At 54.5% G+C, this 22,054-nt stretch overlaps 6 protein-coding genes across 6 annotated transcripts; 3 read left to right on the forward strand and 3 right to left on the reverse strand.

Annotated features, from left to right (window-relative positions):
- Positions 1–898: 898 nt before the first annotated feature.
- On the reverse strand, positions 899–6,792 carry PG986_002650 (Cytochrome P450 monooxygenase FUM2; the record flags this gene model as incomplete). The annotated part of the gene is made up of 12 exons (XM_066838872.1): positions 899–1,003; positions 1,074–1,247; positions 1,312–1,467; positions 1,516–1,650; positions 1,685–1,795; positions 1,875–2,804; positions 2,862–2,902; positions 3,858–4,170; positions 5,183–6,414; positions 6,475–6,544; positions 6,600–6,692; positions 6,751–6,792. The coding sequence occupies 12 exons, from the start codon at positions 6,790–6,792 to the stop codon at positions 899–901; spliced, it is 3,402 nt and encodes a 1,133-aa protein (XP_066703936.1).
- Positions 6,793–8,261: 1,469 nt separating this feature from the next.
- Positions 8,262–9,787, forward strand: PG986_002651 (uncharacterized protein; the record flags this gene model as incomplete). The annotated part of the gene is made up of 5 exons (XM_066838873.1): positions 8,262–8,472; positions 8,525–8,581; positions 8,633–8,703; positions 8,760–9,154; positions 9,202–9,787. 5 exons carry the CDS (start codon positions 8,262–8,264, stop codon positions 9,785–9,787), a joined length of 1,320 nt encoding a protein of 439 aa, XP_066703937.1.
- Positions 9,788–10,785: 998 nt separating this feature from the next.
- Positions 10,786–11,829, reverse strand: PG986_002652 (uncharacterized protein; the record flags this gene model as incomplete). The annotated part of the gene is made up of 5 exons (XM_066838874.1): positions 10,786–10,821; positions 10,872–10,986; positions 11,056–11,149; positions 11,223–11,528; positions 11,661–11,829. The coding sequence occupies 5 exons, from the start codon at positions 11,827–11,829 to the stop codon at positions 10,786–10,788; spliced, it is 720 nt and encodes a 239-aa protein (XP_066703938.1).
- Positions 11,830–13,899: 2,070 nt separating this feature from the next.
- On the forward strand, positions 13,900–14,280 carry PG986_002653 (uncharacterized protein; the record flags this gene model as incomplete). The annotated part of the gene is made up of 1 exon (XM_066838875.1): positions 13,900–14,280. The coding sequence occupies one exon, from the start codon at positions 13,900–13,902 to the stop codon at positions 14,278–14,280; it is 381 nt and encodes a 126-aa protein (XP_066703939.1).
- A 1,657-nt stretch (positions 14,281–15,937) lies between these two features.
- Positions 15,938–17,416, forward strand: PG986_002654 (uncharacterized protein; the record flags this gene model as incomplete). Its single annotated transcript, XM_066838876.1, has 1 exon — positions 15,938–17,416. The coding sequence occupies one exon, from the start codon at positions 15,938–15,940 to the stop codon at positions 17,414–17,416; it is 1,479 nt and encodes a 492-aa protein (XP_066703940.1).
- Positions 17,417–17,957: 541 nt separating this feature from the next.
- PG986_002655 (AMP-binding enzyme) lies at positions 17,958–20,057 on the reverse strand (the record flags this gene model as incomplete). Its single annotated transcript, XM_066838877.1, has 3 exons — positions 17,958–19,109; positions 19,192–19,964; positions 20,051–20,057. The coding sequence occupies 3 exons, from the start codon at positions 20,055–20,057 to the stop codon at positions 17,958–17,960; spliced, it is 1,932 nt and encodes a 643-aa protein (XP_066703941.1).
- Positions 20,058–22,054: the final 1,997 nt, after the last annotated feature.

Below are 22,054 nucleotides of genomic sequence, written 5' to 3' on the forward strand. Positions count from 1 at the left end.
GCTTTAAGAGTTTATTATATTAGTTTTAAATGAAAGTAATATACGAATTTATAGAGGGTTTAAATTAGTGTTTAAATTAGCGGATAATATTTTAAAGCGTAGGTAATTAGTTTAACTCGTAAATATTATTATAAGCTACGTTAACGTATACTTTTAAAACTATAAGCTTAAATTATTCGTTAATAGTAATAAAAGTATTCTTTCGTGCTATATAACGGTGTATTTTTATATTTTATTCGCTTTATTTAAGTTTAATACGTTTAATAATATTATCAGTGAGCGTATCGTATATCGGCTTCGAGTTTTTTACCGCTGTATATGCGTTTATCGTAGGGTTTATAAAGTTAGTTTTATTTATTAATTAAAAGTTCTCGGTTAAACCTTATTTAATTTTATCGATTATACGTAGCTTAGGTTTATTATAGAGATAGGCGTCGTTAAGTGTATTAAGATCGAGGTATATTTAAATACTACGCTTAAGAGTATTTATTTTAAGCGAGGTATATTAATTTAATTAGTTTCGTTTAATCTCGAGCTTAATATTAATTAGTTTAATAAAAGGTTTAAATATTATAAGCGTTATAAAAGTAATAAAAAAATAAAAAAGTATAAGAAAATATAGATTTAAAATCGTTCTTTAATACGTAAAGTTTAATAAAATAAGCGGTATAATAATAATAACGAGCTTATTTAATAAAAAGCTCCGAGCTTATAATTATCGTACGGTAGAGAGCGTTCGGATAATATATTAAGTGTTAAAGTGCTCTTTTAAAAAAAGAAAGGATAAAAAAAGGTGTTACCGTACTAATAAATATATAAATAAAATATCTAGCGTAGCGCGTTAGGCACGTTAAGGGGCGACCCCCTGTTTCCATCCTCCTGCGGCAAAAATTATAAGCTAAAGCTTATCCATGTACACGATCTCGTCATGGATCAGCCAGTCCCCCGATCCGAACTCGACGTTGTTCATCCCGAAGATGCTGGACATGAAGGAGAGTGGGAGCTTCAACGGCTTAACGTTAGCCGAGACTGGGACAGAATCATCCTGTAGCTTGTCCCCAGCAGAAACCTACGAATATGATAGTCATCAAGGTGAACACAAGTGTAACACGGCCTTGGTACACCGTCTCTTCGGTCTGGGCGATTGTCTCTTTGGTTTGGGCCATTGTCTCTCCGGTCTGGGCGGCAGATCTCCAGGCCTGGATCAGGCTGGCCTGTTGCCCTTTCAACTCGAGCAGATCTTTTACCTGATACCAGTATTGTCAGTTTGCAGTTAGCTAGCGGGGCGTATCCCGGGTTGGGGCTTCTCACACTTTCCACGCCAGCATTGGCAGCTTCCCTGAGCCCTTCCAAACTCTCGACGCGGGCGCCGATCTTTGCAGAGCGCTCGTCGGCATGGCTCCTGAACCTGTAGAACCTATCATCCTGCACAGCCCGCTGGTTCTCTTCCTCGTTGCTGTCGTCAATCTACATCAGGGCGCCACTCAGCGGATTTCGTTTCCGGTGGCGGGACACATAGATCCGCTGGGTGTTGCTCCGGAAGTCGTTGAGCGGGTCGAGCAGGCGCTCTGCATTGGCGATGTAGGCCCGGACGACGTCCCGCTGCGTCCTCATGGTGTGGATCATGATGTCGAGCTCCTCGATCATGTCCTTGAGCTCCCGGATGAGCATGCATTCCGTGAACAGATCGAGCGGAACTTTGACGTCCCGCCAAGTTGCCTTTGGCCTGGATCTTCCTCTCGATCTTGGTGACCCATTGCCAAAACTGCTTGAACAGAAACTGCTGGCAGTTCCGCTGTAATTTCGTAAGTTCTGCTTTTTCATCACTATCTGAAAAAAAAAAAAAAAAAAAAAAAAAAACGCTCGTGGCATACGATCCTCCCTATCTTTGCCGAGAAAACATTGACCAATTCGGGCTGGCCATCACCAGTGCCTTTCGCCCCGCCGAAGAGGGCGGCCGAGCACTCGTCGATGACGACCAATCCGAGCTCAAAGACCGAGCCGAGTCGACTGTTCGAGCTCTGCATCCTGGCCCGGATGCTCTTGTCCACACCGGAAGACTCGTGCCTCTTGCTGCCGTGCTGGCCCGGAAAGCAAGTGATGACGGTGCGAGAATCGAGAAGCCACATCCACAGTTGATCCACCATGACGATGCTGGGGAACTTGTGGCTGTCTTCCCTGCACTTCTCGCAGTCGCCCGTCAGCGCAAAGTCGTGGTGTTTCGGCCCTGTCTCCGATCCGGGATGGTGCAGATGAAATGCTCGCGGCTTGGTGGCGCGGTAGAGGACCTGGCTCTGGCTGTCGTCCTCGCCGTCCTTGAGGGTCCAGTGGTAGCTTTGCCCCAGCGTTCGTCTCGGATGCAGTGGCTTCTTCGACATGAGAGACTTCTCGATCACGGCTTTGTCCCCGTACTCCGCCATGCCCTGAAACAGTCGCGCGGCATCCAGGAGATACTGACCGAGGGGGTTCTGGACCAAAACCCTGCCATTCTGGTCCACTGGAAGCGAAGGGCGTGGTCTGTCAAAACGGTCAAGGAACGTGGCTAACCTAGCTTCCCCGGAAGCGGCCGTTGAGGCTGGTGGAGGCGTGTCTGCCTCTCGTGAGGAGGTCGAAGCGCGCCCAATCGACCCATGTACCGAGCTTGATGATGACTGTGAGTGCCGGCTTTGGTCCGCCCTGTGTAGGCTCCCTTCTTGCTCCCTTCTGCGCTTTCTCTCTTCTTCCTCAAAGTCATGGATGGCCTCCTCCTCAACCTTCTCGTACCGCTGTCGTCGCGAATAGGCTTCCAAGTGTAGATACGGCATCTTGGACATCGTATGAGCAGACATACTTCACGGTTGTGTCGCGTGAACAGAACTTACGAACACTACCACATCCTGGGTGCGGGTGCCAGTGCCAGCATCTGTGTAGGTTGTCAAATGAATTCTCTAGTCAGGCTCATACCTCTGTGGGGGCATACCTGATTTATCGCACGGCAGAGAGCGTCAGATGATACATAAAGTGCTAGCTAAAGAAAAGAAAGAAAGGAACAAAAGAGAAAGGCACCACGGTGCTAATAAATACACAAATGAGATATCTAGCGTAGCGCGCTAGGCGCGTCAAGGGGCGAACCCCTGTCTCCATCCAGCTGCGACATGATTCGATAATCGATGACAATGGACTAAGACGCCGTGAATACGGCTTGACCTCCTCGACTCCTCGGAAGCGGTCGCGCCCGTACAGATGACTTGTGGCCATTTTCGCCCTTTGGTTAGCATATTTCATGAGCTGCTGGCTGGGAACCGGCATCCAAGAGGGCTTTTGTTCCCGTTGAGAATAATGTCTTATTGCAGTCTGGCCACGGCCATTAGTCTCGAATTTGAACATACTGCATGCATTATCAATCTTTCAGGACTTACCTCTGCCCACTAGTCATGAGAGGCCAAGGTTAGTTTGGGTCTGCGTAACAGGTTCACGGGGCGCGGGGAATCTCACTGTTGGAATATCCAGCTCAGGGGGCAACAACCAGTACGGTTCAGGGGGATCACGTGCGCTGTGCGCACGGACCATCTGTTTCACCGTACAAAGGGGATCTCACGATCCCCTCTCTACTTAGATAGAGCATGCATTATAGAGGACCTGAAATATACCATATTGTGCATCGCCAACCACCGTACGTACGTACAAAGGCCATTCAACACTCACATCTATGTTGTTAAATGGAAAGTGAAAGTCCTTTATGCTCTCGACGTAACGCGGTGGTCCAGAAGGGGGAAGGTCTTTCATGAACCAGTCAAAGCAAAGGGAAAGTAATTTGTCCAATGTTGTGTATTGATACGGAAATGCACCAGGAATTGCATGCGGTTTGATGTCGACACCTCTGAAGCCTGTGTCTGTCTCCTGGAAGAACATCAAGGAGGCCTTGACAAAGGCTTCGACCGGGGTCGGGCGGTTGTTCTGTTGGTAGTTGTTCCCTGGTTCATTGCTGAAGGCAAAAGAATCGACGCCCCTATTTTGAGCATTCTCGCGCAGACTTGGCAAGCATTCTGCTCGGCTGGCAATCAAGTGATCCACCAGATGCCTCTCCTCTGAGTTCTCGGCCAGCGTATTCCGTAGGCGAGCCACGAACTCCAGTTCGGCGAGGCAGATTGACTCCCAGGATCTCCTATACGCGTCGGGGTCCTGTTCGGCCTCGCCTTGATTAGCTGAAGACACATCCAACAGGCCGGAATACATATGCCAGCGGGGGTTCATCGGGTCGAAGAATCTGTCTCTTGCAGCTTATTTGAGACACCCGAAATAATGGAGTACGTAGTTTCGGATAGCGAGTTCATGGGAGTCGGTACTCAAGCAGGTTTGTCCCGCTGAGGAATCGTTCGCGATCTCATCGAGCATCGACATTGCGTCCGCCATAGCTCCTAAAGACGCCGCCGGCGATAGAGACCGCAGTACTCAGAGAGATTCTGGCCAGGGCAAAGGAGGCGGGCAATACAGCGAAAGTTGGTAATGAAGTATGGTGTTGTCAACAAGCGGGTGATACTGCAGGTCATATAAACAGCCGTAGCAAGTTGATGCAGGGGCCAAAGGGCGTCAGTATGTCGCATGGATATTATGCTAGGCAACAGGTAGGCTTTGGCGCCTGGCCAGCTGTGTGGTTCTACTGAAACATCGCACAACTGCCCAATCCTGGTGCGCGATCAGGGGTTGAGATCGGGCGCGTCGAAGGTACGGTGGCTAGGGGGGGGACGCACGTTTATCCGGCAGGACAAATCACACTCCCCCTTGGATTGTCACATATACCTGATGCGACCTATCGCCCATTTTGTTCCACGTTTATTACTATAGACGCAAATGTCTGGACGTCGTACTGGGCTTGTGCTATTGAATCCAATTTCCAGTCACCATAACGCCAATATATTTGATCCATACGTCCCGTCGCATGGAGAACTCGTCATACTACCCGATTAGGATTACCGGATCAGCTCAAATGTAACATGGGCTAACAATATCTGCAGCAGTCCCCTTCGGGGGTTCAAATGTAACACCATCCCTCCCCTTTCAGGAGTGAGTAGCTGTGTACTTCAGCATCCAACCAATCACCGTTCTCTCTCGCCAATACCGCAACATCACTTCGGCGGCCTCATTGCACCACGGCATTCTCCGCTGGGACAGACGCAGAGCCTTCCCTGGGCGTGTACCTAACCTGCAGCGGCGCCTTCTTCCACAACTGCGTCAACCGGCACGCGGCCGGCCAATCAAACGGCTCCCCCACGATCTTCCAATCCAGCGCAAACACGATCTTGGCGAGCGCGACCCGCAGCTCGATGTACGCCAGGCTGATCCCCAAGCACGCGCGCGGCCCGATGCTGAAGGCCGCGGTGTACGGCTTCTCTTCGTCTGACGCCGCCGCCAGCCAGCGCTCCGGGTGGAACGAGCGCGGCGCCGGCGCGTTGCGCGGGTGCAGGTGCAGGCTGTAGGTGTCGCAGGCGACGTAGACGCCCTTGGGGACGTAGTGCCCGTCGACCGTCTCGCCCGGCGAGACGCGGGGCGGGCCCAGCGGCGAGGGCGGGAAGATGCGCAGGGCTTCCTCGAGGACGGCGTGGAGGTAGGGCAGCCGCTGGGGGCGCGCCGCGGCGGCGGTGATCTGGTCCGCGCTCGCGAACGTGGAGCGGACCTCGGCGGCGAGGCGGGCGCGGACGCCGGCGTGGGTCGCGAGGAGGTAGGTGACGGCGGTCAGGGTGGTGGCGCTGGTCTCGGCGCCGGCGGTCAGGAGGACCTGGGCGTTGTTGGCGAGCTCGGCGGCGTTGAGCTTGCCCGAGCGGATCGGGTGCGTCAGCAGGTCGGTCCGCTCCATCGTCTCGTCCATCTGGATCCGCTTGTTGACGCGCTCCAGGGTCGCGGCCTGGTGCTGCGCCCACTCCTCGAGCACCTTCTTGGGCGCGAGCCATGGCAGGACCTTCTCCAGCACCGGCAGGCGCTTCTTCAGTTGGACGACGCTGGTCGAGTAGACGGCGCCCAGCAGGATGGAGACCCAGGTGTGCGATTCGCCGTTCTTGACGGCGCCGAAGGACTCGCCAAAGGCCAGTTCGCCCATGATGTCGAAAGTGAGCCACTCAAACGCCTTGCTAACGTCCACGTAGGACCGCTCCCGACTCCACCGGTCCAGCTGCTGCACGAAGACATCGACATGGTTGTGGATCAGGTATTCCTGGTCCTTCAGGGCGCGGGGCTGGAAGCTGGGCGCGAAGAGCTTGTACAACACCGCGTGCTGGTCCGGGTCTCGCTCGTAGGCGATGTTGGTGTCCTTGCCGGCGTCGTAGAAGAGCTCCGACTTGGTGAAGAGTTTCCGGGTCTTGGTGGCGGCGCCGTAGATGTCCTTGAAGGCTTGGGGCGTGCAGAAGGATAGCTCGTTGGGGGCTATGCGGATGACATCGCCTTCAGGAAGATCCAATCAGAACCAACTCTATGGAATTGCGGGATGGGCGATTGACTAACCATATTTGCGATGGGCTTGTTCGATGATGAAGGGCCAGTTGCCGCCGGTATACACACTGGCGTACCACAACTACCTTGTGTTAGCAACTAATCGGGGGCAGACACAGATGGTTGTCGAAGCTTACCTGCGATACAGCAGCAAAACGGGGCCCGGGGTATTTCGCCAATGGGTGGAAGTAAAGGTTGTATATGCATGTGATTATCCAATATGCCAGTAGCTACACAGGGTCGTCAGCTATTAAGGCTTGCAAGCGACATTCCGTGGAGGATACTTACCAAAGCTGCTGCGCAATACCACACCACAGCAGAGGTGAACATGGCGAACTGAGCTGGAGAAGGGAATGTCTTACTCTGAATCGAAGAGCAGCTGCACAACGGCGCTCGCAAGGCAACATGGCCAAGTAGGTGCTCCGAGTTATATAAACAGAAATGAAAAGTGGATGAGGCACATGAAGACAGGGGGTATGCGTGCATCGTCGGAACGCAAAGGTTGCATACCCCTTTTTAATCACCCAACCAGGAGACCGCCCATGACGCGCGAATGACAGGTGCCCACCAGTTGCAACTCTCCACGAACCGGTGGTCTGTTTCACGTGAATGGGTTGTTACTCGCTCACAATCCATTTGCTATTAGTAGGTTGACTATCCCGTTCTATCCAGGTCTCTCACTGACCTCGAGCACTGACACGTCGGTTATGGTGGGAGCTAGGAGGATTCGATCCCAGGCGTATGGATCGAGCCGGTCGGAATCTGCGGCTCTGCACATCCTAATTCCGCTTCGCGGCGCATTTTTCATCCTCAAGCGGGAAATGTTACCTCAAGCGGAGTTCAGGCACCTCTCCACCAGATACTGTGCCGCAAGGCTGGTAATTCCCCGTTGGTGACTGGTTCGCTTGATCGTGCCGCGGCGCCGGAATGATACTCCACGTTGCAGTCGAGGGACCGCTCATCTGTGGGCCAGGGGTGGGGGGGGGCACCCGGAATCTTTCCCGGAGCGCATGGGGGGTTGCACCAGCCCTAAATATAGGCATCGATCAACATGAGGCTTGAGTAAAGACGTGGGGGGCCTGTTCAAGACGTCGTATTCTTCCACTACTCCGTCTGGTTCGTACGTATGCACACATTTCTGTATTTGGTAGCGAAAAGTGTGTTCACAGCCGACCCGCATTCTGGAGCACCCAAACGTGTAGGTAGGCCGGGGAGTGAGACCTCATACTGAGGCTTGGTGGCATGCTATTTGCGTCCTATATCTTTGGATACGTCCAATGCTCCTTGGATGGAGGCATTGCAATGCAGAAGGTATGATGGTATCCTGTTACTAATTCTTGAATTTGGTATCACTCAAAAAGTTCTCCCGAATTGTCAACGGCGGAGCGAGATTGTATTCGAATGCGGAGGATCGAAAACCTGGTAGATATTGGCGAAGGTTAGTCTTAAACGCTCGGTAGCCGAAGTCCTATTATGCAGGTTGGGTAATTGTCAATGCTACCGCACAAGAAGAGTCGGTGTCGCAGGCCCCTGCCCATGCATCCCAATCACACACACCCTCCCGGCAATTTGTCCCTTGGGTGAGGTTGCAGCTGACTGTATGCAGAGCCGGCTCGGCACGCATGATCGCTTATAAAGAACTGGTAAAAGTCTTCCGTGGAGTACTCGAAAGGAGTCGAGGCAACGATACTTGCGCTCGACCTTCACTCCTTTGGTTATTATATACTGATTTCAATTCTCGCTCCTTTCCCCCAGCGCCTCCTCGCAGGTGAATTATTGACCAGACTCGGCCGCCGACCATGTCCACGGGCATCGACACTTCGGGGAGGGGCACGGCCTACATGACGGAGCCGCCCCCAGGCGAACAGAGGTACCTCTCTGACTGGCCAAGCATTGCCTACCAGGTGCAGGTCAGCGGTGTGGTCACCACTGTGATAGCCTTGATTACTGTCGTCCTTCGACTCTTCACGAGGGTACATCTCGTACGCAGTGGCCTTGGTCTTGATGACCGTAAGTGATCCCGAGACTGCTAGTTTTGCCAGTCTGCTGACAAACTGCACAGTCTTGGTGGTCTTGGCTTCCTTCACAACATGTGCATTTCTCGGAATAACGTTCCAGAGTAAGTCTAACATCGACAAACAGGGTTAGTCCGAGCTGACGTGGAAGACAGTGTGCGGTATTGCCATTGGGAGACATTTCTGGCAGGTCACGGTGGCCGACTACAGTCCTTATTTCCTGGCGGTACGTACATCGTTAATTCCATCCCCATATGGCGTCGACGAACGCTTTGCTGACAGCATGCGGTTGCTATACAGTACAGCACGGCCGCAACCATGACATATTCGCTCAGCGTCATCTTCTCCAAGCTATCGATTCTCTTCCTGTACCTGCGTCTATCTCCGCAACAGTCCTTCCGGTTCGCCGTAATCACCCTTATAGTCATCGTCTCGGCCTACGCCCTCGCGTACCAGGTCGTCAGCATCTTCAGCTGCAAGCCGATGAAGGCGGCGTGGGACATCACCATCGCCGACGCTACATGCGTGGATAAGGAGGCCGTCTACATGGGTCTTAGCGTGTCGAACATCATCATGGACGTCATCATCCTGCTGATTCCGATTCACGTCGTGTACCCGCTGCAGATGTCGAAGCGGCAGAAGGTATCCCTGGTGATGTTGTTCGCTACCGGTGGCCTGTGAGTTACACGTCAATACTACATTTTAAGACCACCATTGCTAATAGATACAAAAGTGTCTGCGCCTCGGCCATCAAGAGGACCGTCATCCTGCCGCCCCTGATGCACAGCCCCGACTACAGCTGGGACGTGGCCGAGCAGTTCGTCTGGTCCTACATCGAAGTCAACGCCGGCATCATCTGCGCCACGGTGCCGGCCCTCAAGCCCTTCTTCGTGCGCTATCTCCCGGAGATGCTCGGCGCGAGCCTGGGTAGCAGCTACGGCCGCAAGTCGTCCGAGCCCCCCTCGCTTCCGCTGTCCACCGTGGTGGAGCAGAACAAGAAGCGGCGCGGTACTGGCGCCAAGCTGTCATCTGATCCATACGCTTCCATTGAAGAGAGGTACCTGGACGAGGATGAGCAGAAGCTGTGGACGCGGGGGGCTGCGGCCGGCTTTGGGAACCGGGAGAAGATGGGGCTGGATACGGTTGTCTCGTCGCCGCGATATCCTGGGGGAGCGGATTCGAGCAGCGTCGATTCGAATACTGGTGGCTCGGGGAAAGGACATGGGGCTCACGGAAGGTCATTCGGTTCAGCGCATGGGATCAGCGTGACGCATGAGACCAGGGTCGATTATACCGGCAGAGCGCTGTAAAGTGGTTTTGTTTCTTGACTAAATAGTTGGATGTTTAATCTATTAAACGAATCAGTGGGTGATTCTCTTATAAAAAGAGAGAAAGACATCGTTTTGAACAAACCTGGCCATTTATGAAATGCGTGCCTCGTAAGCTTTATGGTAGAGATTTTGCTCCTATATTAAATTCTCCGGGAACCCAGATTTCTTTGACAGCTTGGGTTTCCAAAAGTACAGTTAGTATCACGCACATGCCATAATCGTGGTTCTGTAACTTCAAGAACCTTGTCCCAAAAATGGCTAGCCAGCCCAATGGAAGTCCTTATCTGATAGACGTATCTGTACTGCGGTGTGGTTTTACGCAATTGGACGAGGGTCATGGCCAACGGGGCCAAAGGTCTGTCGATGTTACAGCTCGTCGATTCAATATCGCATATCACCCACCCGAAACGGTAGCAATGGGAATAAACCCTTGGCTTATGGCAGCCCATTCGACGGTGACATGGATGTACTGCAGGTTCAGAGGTAGGGCAGACCAACGCTTGCCGCTGAAGTGTTCGTGAATTGGCTAGGCAGGCAGGCAGGCAGGCAGGCCTTGTGTTGTGACAGCTGTTGGTGAGCTGAATGTGAAAAGGGGGGCGAGCTTCAGAAATTGTGAGTAGTTCGGTGGGGGACGTCCCTCAGGCAACAACAACAACAATCAGATGGCACAGAGGTAGGTACATATGGCCAAATAACTGCCTCTGTTTTCAACCACAAACTCTTATACAAGTAGCCCTAGTGGCTCAGTCGGTGGCCAGATAAAACCTGCCTGGGCTCGTGTTTCCGGAAAGGTTTTTCGTACGGTTCGATCCTGACGCAGGACGCCTAGCTTTTTGTATTTTTTTTTTTTCACCATTCCCTTTTCTTTCCTTTGGTGCCGATGCCCATATGTCCCTTCCTCTGGCTGTTTCTTTTTAACTGCATTTTTTCTCTACTAAGTTCAAATGAAACAAAATTTGGCGATTGATTTGTCTTGCCTATTTTGCCGCCAACTTCCAGAACGACAACGAGGTCTCATGGGCCACATCGTAGGTAATACACGCTCATCTTCCCATGCCCTCACCAGCAGACAGGGCTCCAGGGCACTGAACATGGGCGCGACGCCGCCGGAGAATGGGAAGTCAGTCATGTCGATTTTGACAATATCGGCGAGTCGGACGGCGCTGAGGATGCAGACTCTGTATAATCCATGTGTTAGCTTGGCTCACTCAGAAGAACGGAACGCAGTAATTAGTCGCCCAACTTACGCAAGCCCGATCCCAAAGGTCACCATCAATTTCAATCTTCTTGTGAGCTGTCGCGACAGGCCGTACAAATACGGCATGGGCAGGAGCATGACGACTAGATCCGACAAGATATTAAGCCCGCCCGTGACGGCCCACAACATCCTAATGTCGCCACAAGTCCCCACGACCGAGAACTCGTCCCAGCTGTACTCGACCCGGCGTGCAGATGGTGAAGGCGCCGATGAACAGGACCGCGGACCACGGGACGACGAAGACGGCGCAGGCCTGCGTGATGAGGACGAAGCTCCCGATGGAGAAAATCTTGGTGCACAGGGCGAGGATGGAGAGCTTCGTCAACCCGAGACTCAGCGACCAGAAGATGACGACCACGGTCACCAGCTTCATGAGCAGGGTCACCGAGTCCGGCCCGGCTTCTGGCACCACCATGATCTCGCTCATGTGGTATCCCATTCCCCCGACCACGGCGCAGGCGACTGCGAGCGCTTGGTACGCAACCGCGACGATCTAAAGGATTTACGTTCCTCGTTAGAGACCGGCGTTCTTGTTGACTTCTTTTGAACCTGATCCACCAGAAATATGTTTGAGCGAGACTCGACAAAACTTACACATGCCAAAAACGATGAGCCAATCGCTGAGACCCAGTTTGCGGTCCTGGAGTCTCGAACGCGCCACTAGTCGCAGGACAACGGCCGTCGTCGGCAGCAAGGAGAAGACGACGGCGCCCCCGAGGATGGCCTTCTGGCTATCCCGCTCGATCGGGAACACATACACCATGGTGCGGACACTGCCTGTCCAGAAGTCTCTGGTGGTCAAGGGGTCGGTCGGTCGGTCGATTAAGCGGGAAACGGTCATCCGTCGCGACAATTGTCCAGGAGGTGAGCTGGACTCCAGAGGTACAGAGCGATGGCGTTTGACGGGCCATAGGCTGTTATAAGGGTAGGCAAATCATGCCTGTTTCATTATTTATAAATATGCACGCGACCGGAGATTATGTGGAATCATTGTATACCCTATTCAAGGGCGCTGGCACAAAGGCTTTCATACGTTTCCAAGGCTAGCCACGGCGTTGCTGCTCGCAGGTATCTATCAGAGTAGTATTCTCAGCTGTTTTTGAGAGCTCCTCGGATGTGTATCAATTATTAATATGGCCTGTAGGTATAGCTGGACCCCAAGTACGACAACTATCACTCCCCCCCTTGTGACGCCCGAGCGCCTCCCGGGTGGCCGCCCGGGAGCAGCCGCCCTAGGTTTAATCAGCCGCCCCCTGATTCTCAGTCCATGGTTACATGTAGTATCACATCATATCGAGTCATGTTATATACCATGGCACAACCCGATGGGGGGCTAATGGTTTTCGAGCCCCGGCCGATGAGCCCATACTGGTGCTTGGGAGCATTTGTCAGAGACTCAGGGGTCTGCAGCCGACCCGTTACGGTGGAAAAATTAAAATAAAAGGAACTATGCGCCCTCCCCTTCCTAGCTGGGCTGACCCCTGCCTATCCATTCACGTATGTGACTAATCGACCCCTATTAGACTTGCGGTTATAACCACAGTCTAATACATAGCATATGCACGAAAGCTTTTTTTTTTTTTTTTCCCAATGTTTTTGAACGCCCTTCCAGCCGGCGTAGTAGATACTCACCAACTGCAGCAGTACCATATGTGATCTACGGTTCCGAACGGAATAGGACAAGGACTATCCACCCAATCACGCTTTACAGTTAGGGCACCGACAGTCCAAAACCGGCGCCCCAAGTACAGCGGTATGTACATGACAGAGCACTAGCTGATTAGACGGCCCTGGTGGCCAGAGTGGGGGGCCGAATAGACTTTTGAAGGGGACCGCTTTACAGGGTCGAAGATCCTCCGCGGAGGAACCGGGGCTGCGAGGGCCGTACCGAAGCTGGTACTATACCTAGTAGACCGCGTACGTGTCCACTGCATAGTGCCGCTGCTGAAAATAAGGTTTGATTATCTACCGGGCAGGTCTCCTGCAGGTAGTTACAGTAGTGGGAACCACCAAGCAAGCGAGCCAGACAGACTACAGCGTTTGAAATCCGAAGGAGTGGTAGCCGGGTGAAGACATGTAAGTGCCACATACACCCTCACACCACTCGGACGTGCGTATTCAAATCTTTCCCTTGATCAGTTTGCATAGCGGCGAATCAAAGACGCACCTGTTTCTACGGCACCAAGGAGTTTTGGATGTTGCCGCAGTAGACAAGGCGGGACGATGTGCATGTGTAGTCCCCACGACTCATCAATGGGTGCATGGCAGTCGGGGTGTGAACGAACATAGAGCAAGATGGTCCCCTATCCGTATCACTGCTCGCAGTCGTACGAATGAACTAGGCAATCCTCTAGTACTCTCAAACGAACAGCGTGACTATTCCGTATATTAACCCAGCAATATCAATGGAAAAAGGGAATAGTACAAGAGTCGATGGGGGTTAATAGGGGGCATATTTCTGGTGCGGCTATTCAGGTTGACTAGGTAGTTGATTTCTACGACCAGTACCTCTGGTCGGGGTCGCTCCATGTGGAGTGGACTTGGCCATGTACGGCGGTACCGGAGGAACTCCATACATGTGACTACCCTCCCTTGAGCAGGGGGTGTTCTCCCGGCATCCGCTCGGGCCGGGTCTCGATTCGCCCAAAAGTTTTCCCACATAGAAGGATGTCTATACTGATACGGGGCCCGAGTCACCGGGAGCTGCGTAGGCCCATGCACCGATCTGTTTATTGATATTGGCAGGAGGAGAAACTAAAGAACCTCTCGTTCCCCAAAGCGCTACTTACTCGCACTCACCAACAATCTCTAAACGCAACAAGACGAAACTACCATGACTTTCGGCGTGACCACCCCCGACTTCCCCGAAGGCTGCGCCGTCGTCTTCGGCGGCTCCGGCGGCCTCGGCCGCGCCAGCGCCGGCCTGATGGCCGAGCGCGGCGCCAACATCGTCGTCACCTACCGCACGCGCCCCGCCGAAGCCGAGTCGCGGGTGGCGGCGCTCTGCGAGCTCGGGCGCCAGGCGAGCACGGTGGCGTGCGACGTGACGAACCGCCAAGCGGTCGACGCCGTCTTCCAGCACGCCGTGGCGACGCACCGGCGCGTGCACACGGTGGTGTCAGCGGGCGGCCTTGTCTTCGACGCGGGCGCTGCTGGAGGCGGCGACCGAGGTGACGCCGCTGAAGCGCTGGGGCGAGGCGTCCGAGGTTGCTGAGGCGGTCGCGTTCCTGGCTTCGTCGAAGGCGTCGTACATCACCGGTCAGGCATTGATGGTCGACGGCGGCCTCGCTGCATAAGTTCGGACGGAACTGGCGCGAATGCCGGCTTTGCGCGAGGATGTGGTCGGTAGCCCTGTCCCCGACCTGCGTACCGTGCTGTGACAACTAGTCTCAAGAGGCCGTGATCGAGCACAACATGGGCAGTTCCGACCCAGTGCCACTTATGGCATCGCTGACGATGCTAGCTTGGCCCGCTAGGTTGAGGTTACCTGGCGTTGGGATGTTTTTGACGAGCTGGGTTCTCGAGAGCATCATGGGGTATGACTCCGTTGGGGATGAAAAGTTCATGGAAGACATCGTTCCAGTTCTGTACTATATTGGTAGTAATTCAACAGCTTTTGGTTACACGAGATACCGCCGATAGTAATATGACCAAAAGTGTGGTGAACTTCCTTTTCCTTGTGGTGTTCTTATCGATTCTCTATATGCTCATTTTTCTTACGTCCATGCTCTCGGGTATGTTATGTTCTAGTACCATTGGAGAACACTGGTCACTTTTAACAGTTTATCGCCAGGCATGTCATCAGCATAATCCTAGCGGCTAGTAATCGCCCGTCGCTGTGTTGGCCGAACCGGGAGTGGAGAACAGCGTCGAGGTCTTTCCTAAAGGGGGAAACAATCGGGTGGATCTCAGTAGCAGCCAAACGTGAATCTCACCACGGCCTATGCCCGTTGCGGTGTAGCCACCACGAGGCAGTGCAGCTTGGCTTTGCTGACGAGACGATAAGATCCAACCCGGCGCGCGCAGACACGAGCGTCGACCGCAATCGTGCCCGTATCCGATACGGCGGCACGGTTTATTAGTCGCCCAGATTCTATCAGCATTCGCCCATGCTTGCTGTCCGATCACAATTTGCGCAGATCTGCCCCGATGGATAAACTGTGACCGGCAGCGAAACCCGTTAGCGAATGCCCCTTTTCTCCCTATTGATGCCCGCATTCGGCAAAAGATCAGGCCTATCGAAATCACTCCGGAACAACCACGAAACAGTCTCATCACTAAAGACAGAAAGCAGGAAGATGCGAGAACTCGCTTTTGTTTTGGCTGGTCTCCAGGGCAAGCCCAGGACCTCGGATCGGAAGCTGATTCGAAGCCATTGCAGTACGCTTGAGTTCCCCAATCCTCTCCCAAGCCGGGGGACGAGAGAGAATTCGCCACTGATGCAATGTCGCTCTCCGCCCAGTGAAAGAGAAGAATAGGCGGATAGGGGTTCGAAAGGTCGATCTCGCCGATCCAAAAAGCCAGCCGGCAATTGCGCCCAAACCTTCATTCAAGGATGGCCAAGGGAAGGAAGCCCGGCACCATGCTCGCCAACCTAGGCCCAGACGAGCGCTATCGTCGGAGTCCATCAAGCTGTCATGTACTGCCTATCGACCATCGCAGGTTTCGGCAATCTTGTCTGCGTTTGCGTACAGAGTAGATGGCGCCGCGCTCGAGCTGTTGCAGCGGTGTATGTATGACCCGTCATTCCTCGGTTTCAGCCCCTATACTATGTATCTAACAGTACGCACATAGTCTTAACAACATTCAAAAAGACGGTCACGCATCGGTTTCAAGACTGCGTCAGCTTCGAGCCCTCCCAGACCGTCAACATGGCATGGCTGCTCGAGGATGAGGCCTACTTGCACTCGGTGCTCCTGGTCGCTTCCGCCATGTGGGAGGATGGGCCCGTTAGCCCTGACAGGGGCCTGCGGCAAAGCACCAGGACGGGACTCTACATGAACAAGACTTTGGCCTCGCTGCGAAACGGTCTGGCATCCGCTACCACCGCTAATCCAACAAAGGACTATCCGGGCGTCGCGCCCTCTGCCCCAGATGATAGTGATGACCAGACGTCTCCCAGCCTGCGTGATAGCCGCATCTCCGTCGTCGCGACCCTCGTCATCCTCAGCACCCTCGCTGGTGACACAAGGGCACTCAAGGCGCATGTGGCCGGCCTGACCCAGATGTTGCGCCTGCGCGGGGGCCTGAGTGGGATCCGCCGGAATCCTGCGCTGTATGCGAAGTTGCGCAGAGTCGACGTGCTCTGGTCCCTGTACTGCGGCGAAACGCCCTTATTCCTCCCCAGCCACCACCCCCAAGACCAAGACTATGTCTCACTTGCATATAAACTACCAAATAACCGCCTGAGCTTACCACAGCGCGTTGACACCACATTTGGCTCTCCTCTTGTATCACCAGCTCGCACAACAGCACCTATCCCACAGCTGCGGCCGTCACCCCATAAAGCCCTGGATAGCCTAATCGGCGCCAACGAAGAGACCCTCGCCATCTTCCGCGCCCAGCAGAAGATCTCCCGCAAGCTCAACACCGCGCTGGCAACGGGCCACCCCTGGCGGAAACCGAGTTCCGGGACCTCGTCTCCGAGTCGCAGTGCAGTCTGGTCGCCCTGCGCGGGCGGTGGCGCCACCATCCCCGCCGAGTGCCTGCGACTCGCGCTGCTGGTAATCTTGACCACGACGATGAACCTACCATCGCCGCCGCCGTCGCCAGCGTCTCCACCGCTACACGATAGTGAAGGAAGAAAAGCAGAAATCGCAGACGAAGACGGTAGCGGGGAACGGGCACCCTTCCCACAGCGGTACCCGGACCTAGCCCGCAAATTCGAGACGTGCGTCCGGTCCCTCGAGATCGCTTCCTCCCCCTCGCCGCCCTCTTCTCGATCGCACTCTGCCTCCTCTCGTCCAACAGCATCGCCACCGACCGGGGAAGAGGATGATGACGACGACGACCTAGAATCCGACTTCCTCCTCTGGCTCCTCCTCGTCGGCGCCGTCTCGCTCTACGGCGTCGACCGCGCCTGGCTGCGGGAGCTGTGGCGGTACCACGTCGCGCCGCGCAACTTCACGTGCTGGGACGAGGTCGTGCGGCGGCTGCGGCGGCGCTGGGTGTGGGTGGATGCCGTGCGCGATGGGCTGGGACGGCACGCGTTCGAGGTGCTGACGTTTGGGCGGCGGCAGACGACGACGGCACAGGAAGGCAAGGACGGGGATGGTGGAATGGTGACGGTCGATGGTCCTAGGGGGGTGTTGTGGGCGAGTGGGTGGGCGATATGTCCTTTTCGATTGTAATTGGACAACAAAAGCCTTCGTGGTTGATCACCTGAATGATGGCATATATAAAGTATGTGACGAGGTACCTGAAGAACATGCCACCAAGGGTAAAGTCAGTTTGTATGTCTTGCCAGGGTCACACAAGGTGGGAATGTCGCGCGCAGTGGTACAAGTAACCGAGGGACGGACAACAAATAATCGCTTATTTCAACTGGAATAATCGCGTCCTGCAACACAAAACCGAGTAACATGGCGTAATGGTCTACAATGCATATGCTAATCTATCCAACTTCGTAATCAGTTTGGGTAACCAAACGCTGCCCACCCAATGCCTCAATGGGTATTTATATGTCAGCTGCCACCTTGATCAGCCGACTCGTATATACACCCATCTCCATTAAGGTACGTCTCCGTATATACAGCCAGCCATTTCTTGGTAGATCGCGCCATGTATCGTTCGTCTTTCCACTGGGTAAACCGTTGCTGGGAAGCAGGGTGCGCTGGGCGTTGTCCGACTTCTGTTCTCTCTTTCTTCCAACCAGCTTACACATTCCATCTCTTACAACTTGACTCGGCCCCCGTTAAGCTCGTTCCAGTCTTTCTGCCCAAACTTGACATAAGCCCCATCGCGCAACCACCAAAGCTCATCGCCCCCGACCTTTTCCGGATCGACGCCCTGCACGCGCAGGCCGTGCTTCTGCTGCTTGTTGGTCCCCGTAGTCTGCGCCGTCATATCGGTAACGACGCGCAAGAAGATCGGGACCGCGTACTTGGGCAACGAGTTGCGCGCATGGTCCGCCAGCCCCCTCATCAGCTCCTGCTGCTTCTCCGCCGCCGCCGCCGCGTACACGTCCGGCTGCAGCGCGAGCGCCGCGCACCCCGCGCGCCCGTCGTGGTGGGGGAGCTGCACGCCGTACACGTTAGCCTCGATGACGGCCGGGTGCGCGCCCATGGCCTGCGCGACCTCGGTCGTGGCCACGTTCTCGCTCTTCCAGCGGTACGTGTCGCCGATGCGGTCGTGGAAGTACATGCGGCCCTCGCCGTCCCACGAGACCAGGTCGCCCGTGCGGAACCAGCGGTCGTCCTTCCGGAGGATGTTGCGCACAACCTTGCTGTCGGTCGCCTTCTTGTTCTTGTAGTAGCCCTGGAACCGGTCCGCCGAGTCGTCGGGCATGACGAACATGAGCTCGCCGACCGCGCCGCGGCGCGCGCTGCGGCCCAGGCCCGTCTTGGGGTCGCGCACGGGCAGATCCGTGTCCGGGTCCACGTCGATGACGGCGAGGCGCGTCTTCATGACGAGCGCGAAGAGCCAGCCGTTGCGCCCGATGGCGCCCGCCGCGTACGGGTTGCGCGTCGAGTTCCACGTCGCGAAGAAGCCCTCGGTCGCACCGTAGAACTCGGACACGGTGTCGATGCCGAACCGGTCCCGGAACTTCTCCCACACGTCCGGCCGCAGCCCGTTGCCGAACGCCACGCGCACCCGGTGCTTCTTGTCGAGGTTCTCGCCCGTCACGGGGTCCAGCTGCGGCGGCGCCGCCAGGAGGTACCGGCACGTCTCGCCGACGTATTGAACCATGGTCGCGTTGAACTTGCGCGCCTCCTTCCAGTATGTTTTCGTTGAGAACTTCCTCCCAATCGCAAAGGTCGCGCCGGCCTCGAGGATAGCCGAGTAACCCATGATGGTTGCCGAACTGTGGTATATCGGCATGCACTGAACGTGGCCGCCCCGTTAGTCAGTATGAAAAAGCTACGAGATAAGATGAGACTGGCGACGTCATATATTCAGCGCTTACCGTGTAGAATATATCCCCTGGTTTCATATTGATGAATCCGGCTGCGATGGTACCGGCCATTGTCAGCTTACCCCAAGCCACGACCGCGGCTTTGGGCAATCCAGTGGTGCCAGAGGTGTAGATCAATATGGCCATATCCCGGGCAAGCTGGCCCTGTCGCAACTCATCCAGCGGCCGTGTGGGATCCGTTTGTTCTATCTCGGTCATCAGCTCTGGCGTGAGCAGCTCGATTCGTAGGTCCTTGAGTTCGCCGCGGATATCGTCATCGACCTTGTCCGCCACGTCGGGTTCGACCAGCATGAGCGTGGTCCCCGCCGCCTTCACGCAGTGCGTCAGGGGCTTGCCCGTCAGGTTGTAGTTGATGTAGGCGGGCTTCGCGCCAATCGACCACAGCCCAAACGTCAACAGCACAAAGTGATCCGAGTTCATCATGTCCATAGCCACAATGTCGCCCTTCTTGATGTCGTACTTCTTTTGCAGCCAGTTGCCGTAGCGGAGGGCCATGTCGTAGGACTGCGCGTAGGTCCATGTTCGGTCTTCGTACATAAGAAATATCCGGTTCGCGGATGACTTGGTCTGGGCGCGGTCTTCGAGTTTGTAGAAGTTGTTCGCTCGGTCGTAGTGCTCGCGCCATGTGTTCTTAATGGCCGCCGGCAGGAAGCCGCGGGCGAGGCTCAAGTCGTACCATAATGCCGTCTTTGCATTCAAGTAGGCCAGGCCGGCGACGGCGGCGGGTATCGCAACCCCCAGAGGAACTATTGACACGGAGAAGACTACATTAGCAGTAGCACGAGACCCTCACCGATACAGACGTGTATATTGGCGCCTTTAGCAGGTATAGTGGTGGTGAAAGACTTACCGGGCATCTTCGGATTATCTTAGGTCGGTCTGTATCGTGATCCACGCCAGGTCGCGAGCTACAGATCAATTCGCAGCATGTTGGCGAACTTGGCAAGATTCTGGGTATTTACGAGGGGGAATAGAGTTTCATAAGAAGGAGATGAGAGGTGTCCAGGCAATGGGATTTAAGATAGCATCCAATCTCTGGTCTTAGACAGCGTCACCTCACTGACTTGCACCCGCAAACGGGCGAAGCCGAGGTGTGACCTAGCCTGCCACGATAGGCTCATGGCACATGGAGACGACGTCGGATGTGGGTATGGAACAGACAGGCTGAGACCGGACTAGAAGGGGTGGGTTAGTTACCCAAAACAGTGGGTGAGCCACGGGGATTGCACTCCTGGAGGCGATCAACAAGGATCTTCCTGCGCATACCAAAGCGAAGACGAGCCACGAAGCAGCCAGATGTAGCTTACGGCGGCACCGGCAGCCAAATGTTTGGGATAAGCATATGATGTACCTACTTTCTTCAGCGGACTAGAGTTCGAAAGAAATTAGTCGAGCGCGGCAATGCCAGACAAGTCTGTGCGTGATGAAAAGGAATATCAGAACGGGGGCATCATCATCATGGCCCTCTCGGGCTTTTCCCTGTCGAGCGGAACAATGCGAGAAAAGAACGCAACGGTTGACGTATATCATGAGATATCAGACGACATAACCAAGAAATGCCAAGCGGCGGATCAGGAGTTCAGAGCTCAACTCGGAAAGGAAACACCCATTGGGAAGCCATGTCAATATAAGACCCAGTCCACGTCCAGGACCAGACGGAAGACTGTTCGGCGGGTGCTGCAGGTGCTGAAGAAAGCGAAAGCGGGGTGGGTGGCATCTATCCACCACCATCAAGTCATTCGCGTCCAGCATGGCGGCACACAGAGAACAGAGACAGGGTGTATCTGCAGTGCCATAGATCCAGTGTCCATGTTGCAGGCTTTGGCGAGAGGCAAAAGGGATAGGCGACAAGTGTCGAATCTTCACACGAATGGCGCACTGATGGGCTGATGTTTGACTTGACGCGGAAATTGGTTTGAAGAGGAGTGATGTTGTCCAGCGGTGGTCATGACACAGCTCGCTCGGCCCCAGGCCAACCTCGGCTCGTCACAGGCGGTGGTGGCAGGTGCCTAGTGCCCAGTGCCCAGTGCCCAGTGCCCACTAGGGGCTGGCTGCCGCTGGCGAACGTCGCGTTGTTTGCCCAGCTGCGTCGTACTCGCGAGCGAGCCTGCAGAATGCAGATCCAATGATCCGATCGTCATACACATATTTGATATACTGAAAACCAAGTGAGTTTTGCCGACTGTTTCTTCTAGACGTAGACCAGAGGTACGGAAACGAATGACAAGGCAGCACCAACTTGTTTGGCAGTTACCTACCCTTCTTGCCAGCCTCTTTATTTCCTCAACTAGCCGGAAATATTGAGATTTCAGATCGAGTTTCACGAAGTATGGTTTAACCCGACCTTATTTCAACGTGGCCATTGTTCTGTTCGTGGGAGGACGGACAACCGATGAAGGTGGACAGACCGGACCTGGATTGTAGCGGTGAAGGCAACGACAAAACCGGGCGGGCGCAATGCCATATTCGGGTTCCTCTTGCAACTCGAAACGAGCTTGACTCGCACCGTCTCATCCTCTTCAGCGACTTGGACTTCCAAGGCACCGCTTTAGGAAGGACATGCAACATGCCAAATTCAATGAGTAGAAGATGCTGAAGTCTAAAAGGCATAGCCCACATGTGCCTGGCTTGGGACTTGACATAGCAAGCACCTACAAGAGCGGTCGTAGGTAAGGGTAGTACGCCGCTAAGTACCAGCCGCTGTGCTGTAGGTACACGCGGGTTGTTGCATTCTGCACTTGTACTTTAGGTAATGTTTGGTTTTCTTGATCCCAAGAGGTACCACATGCATCAAGCGGCCGCAGGCTTTTGGACTGTAGGCTGGGAAGGGGTTCAGTTCAGTTCAATTGATCAG

This window comes from Apiospora aurea (genome assembly GCF_038362705.1).
Source record: "Apiospora aurea strain CBS 24483 chromosome Unknown utg000002l_segment0_segment0, whole genome shotgun sequence".
In the NCBI taxonomy this organism is placed as follows: domain Eukaryota; kingdom Fungi; phylum Ascomycota; class Sordariomycetes; order Amphisphaeriales; family Apiosporaceae; genus Apiospora; species Apiospora aurea.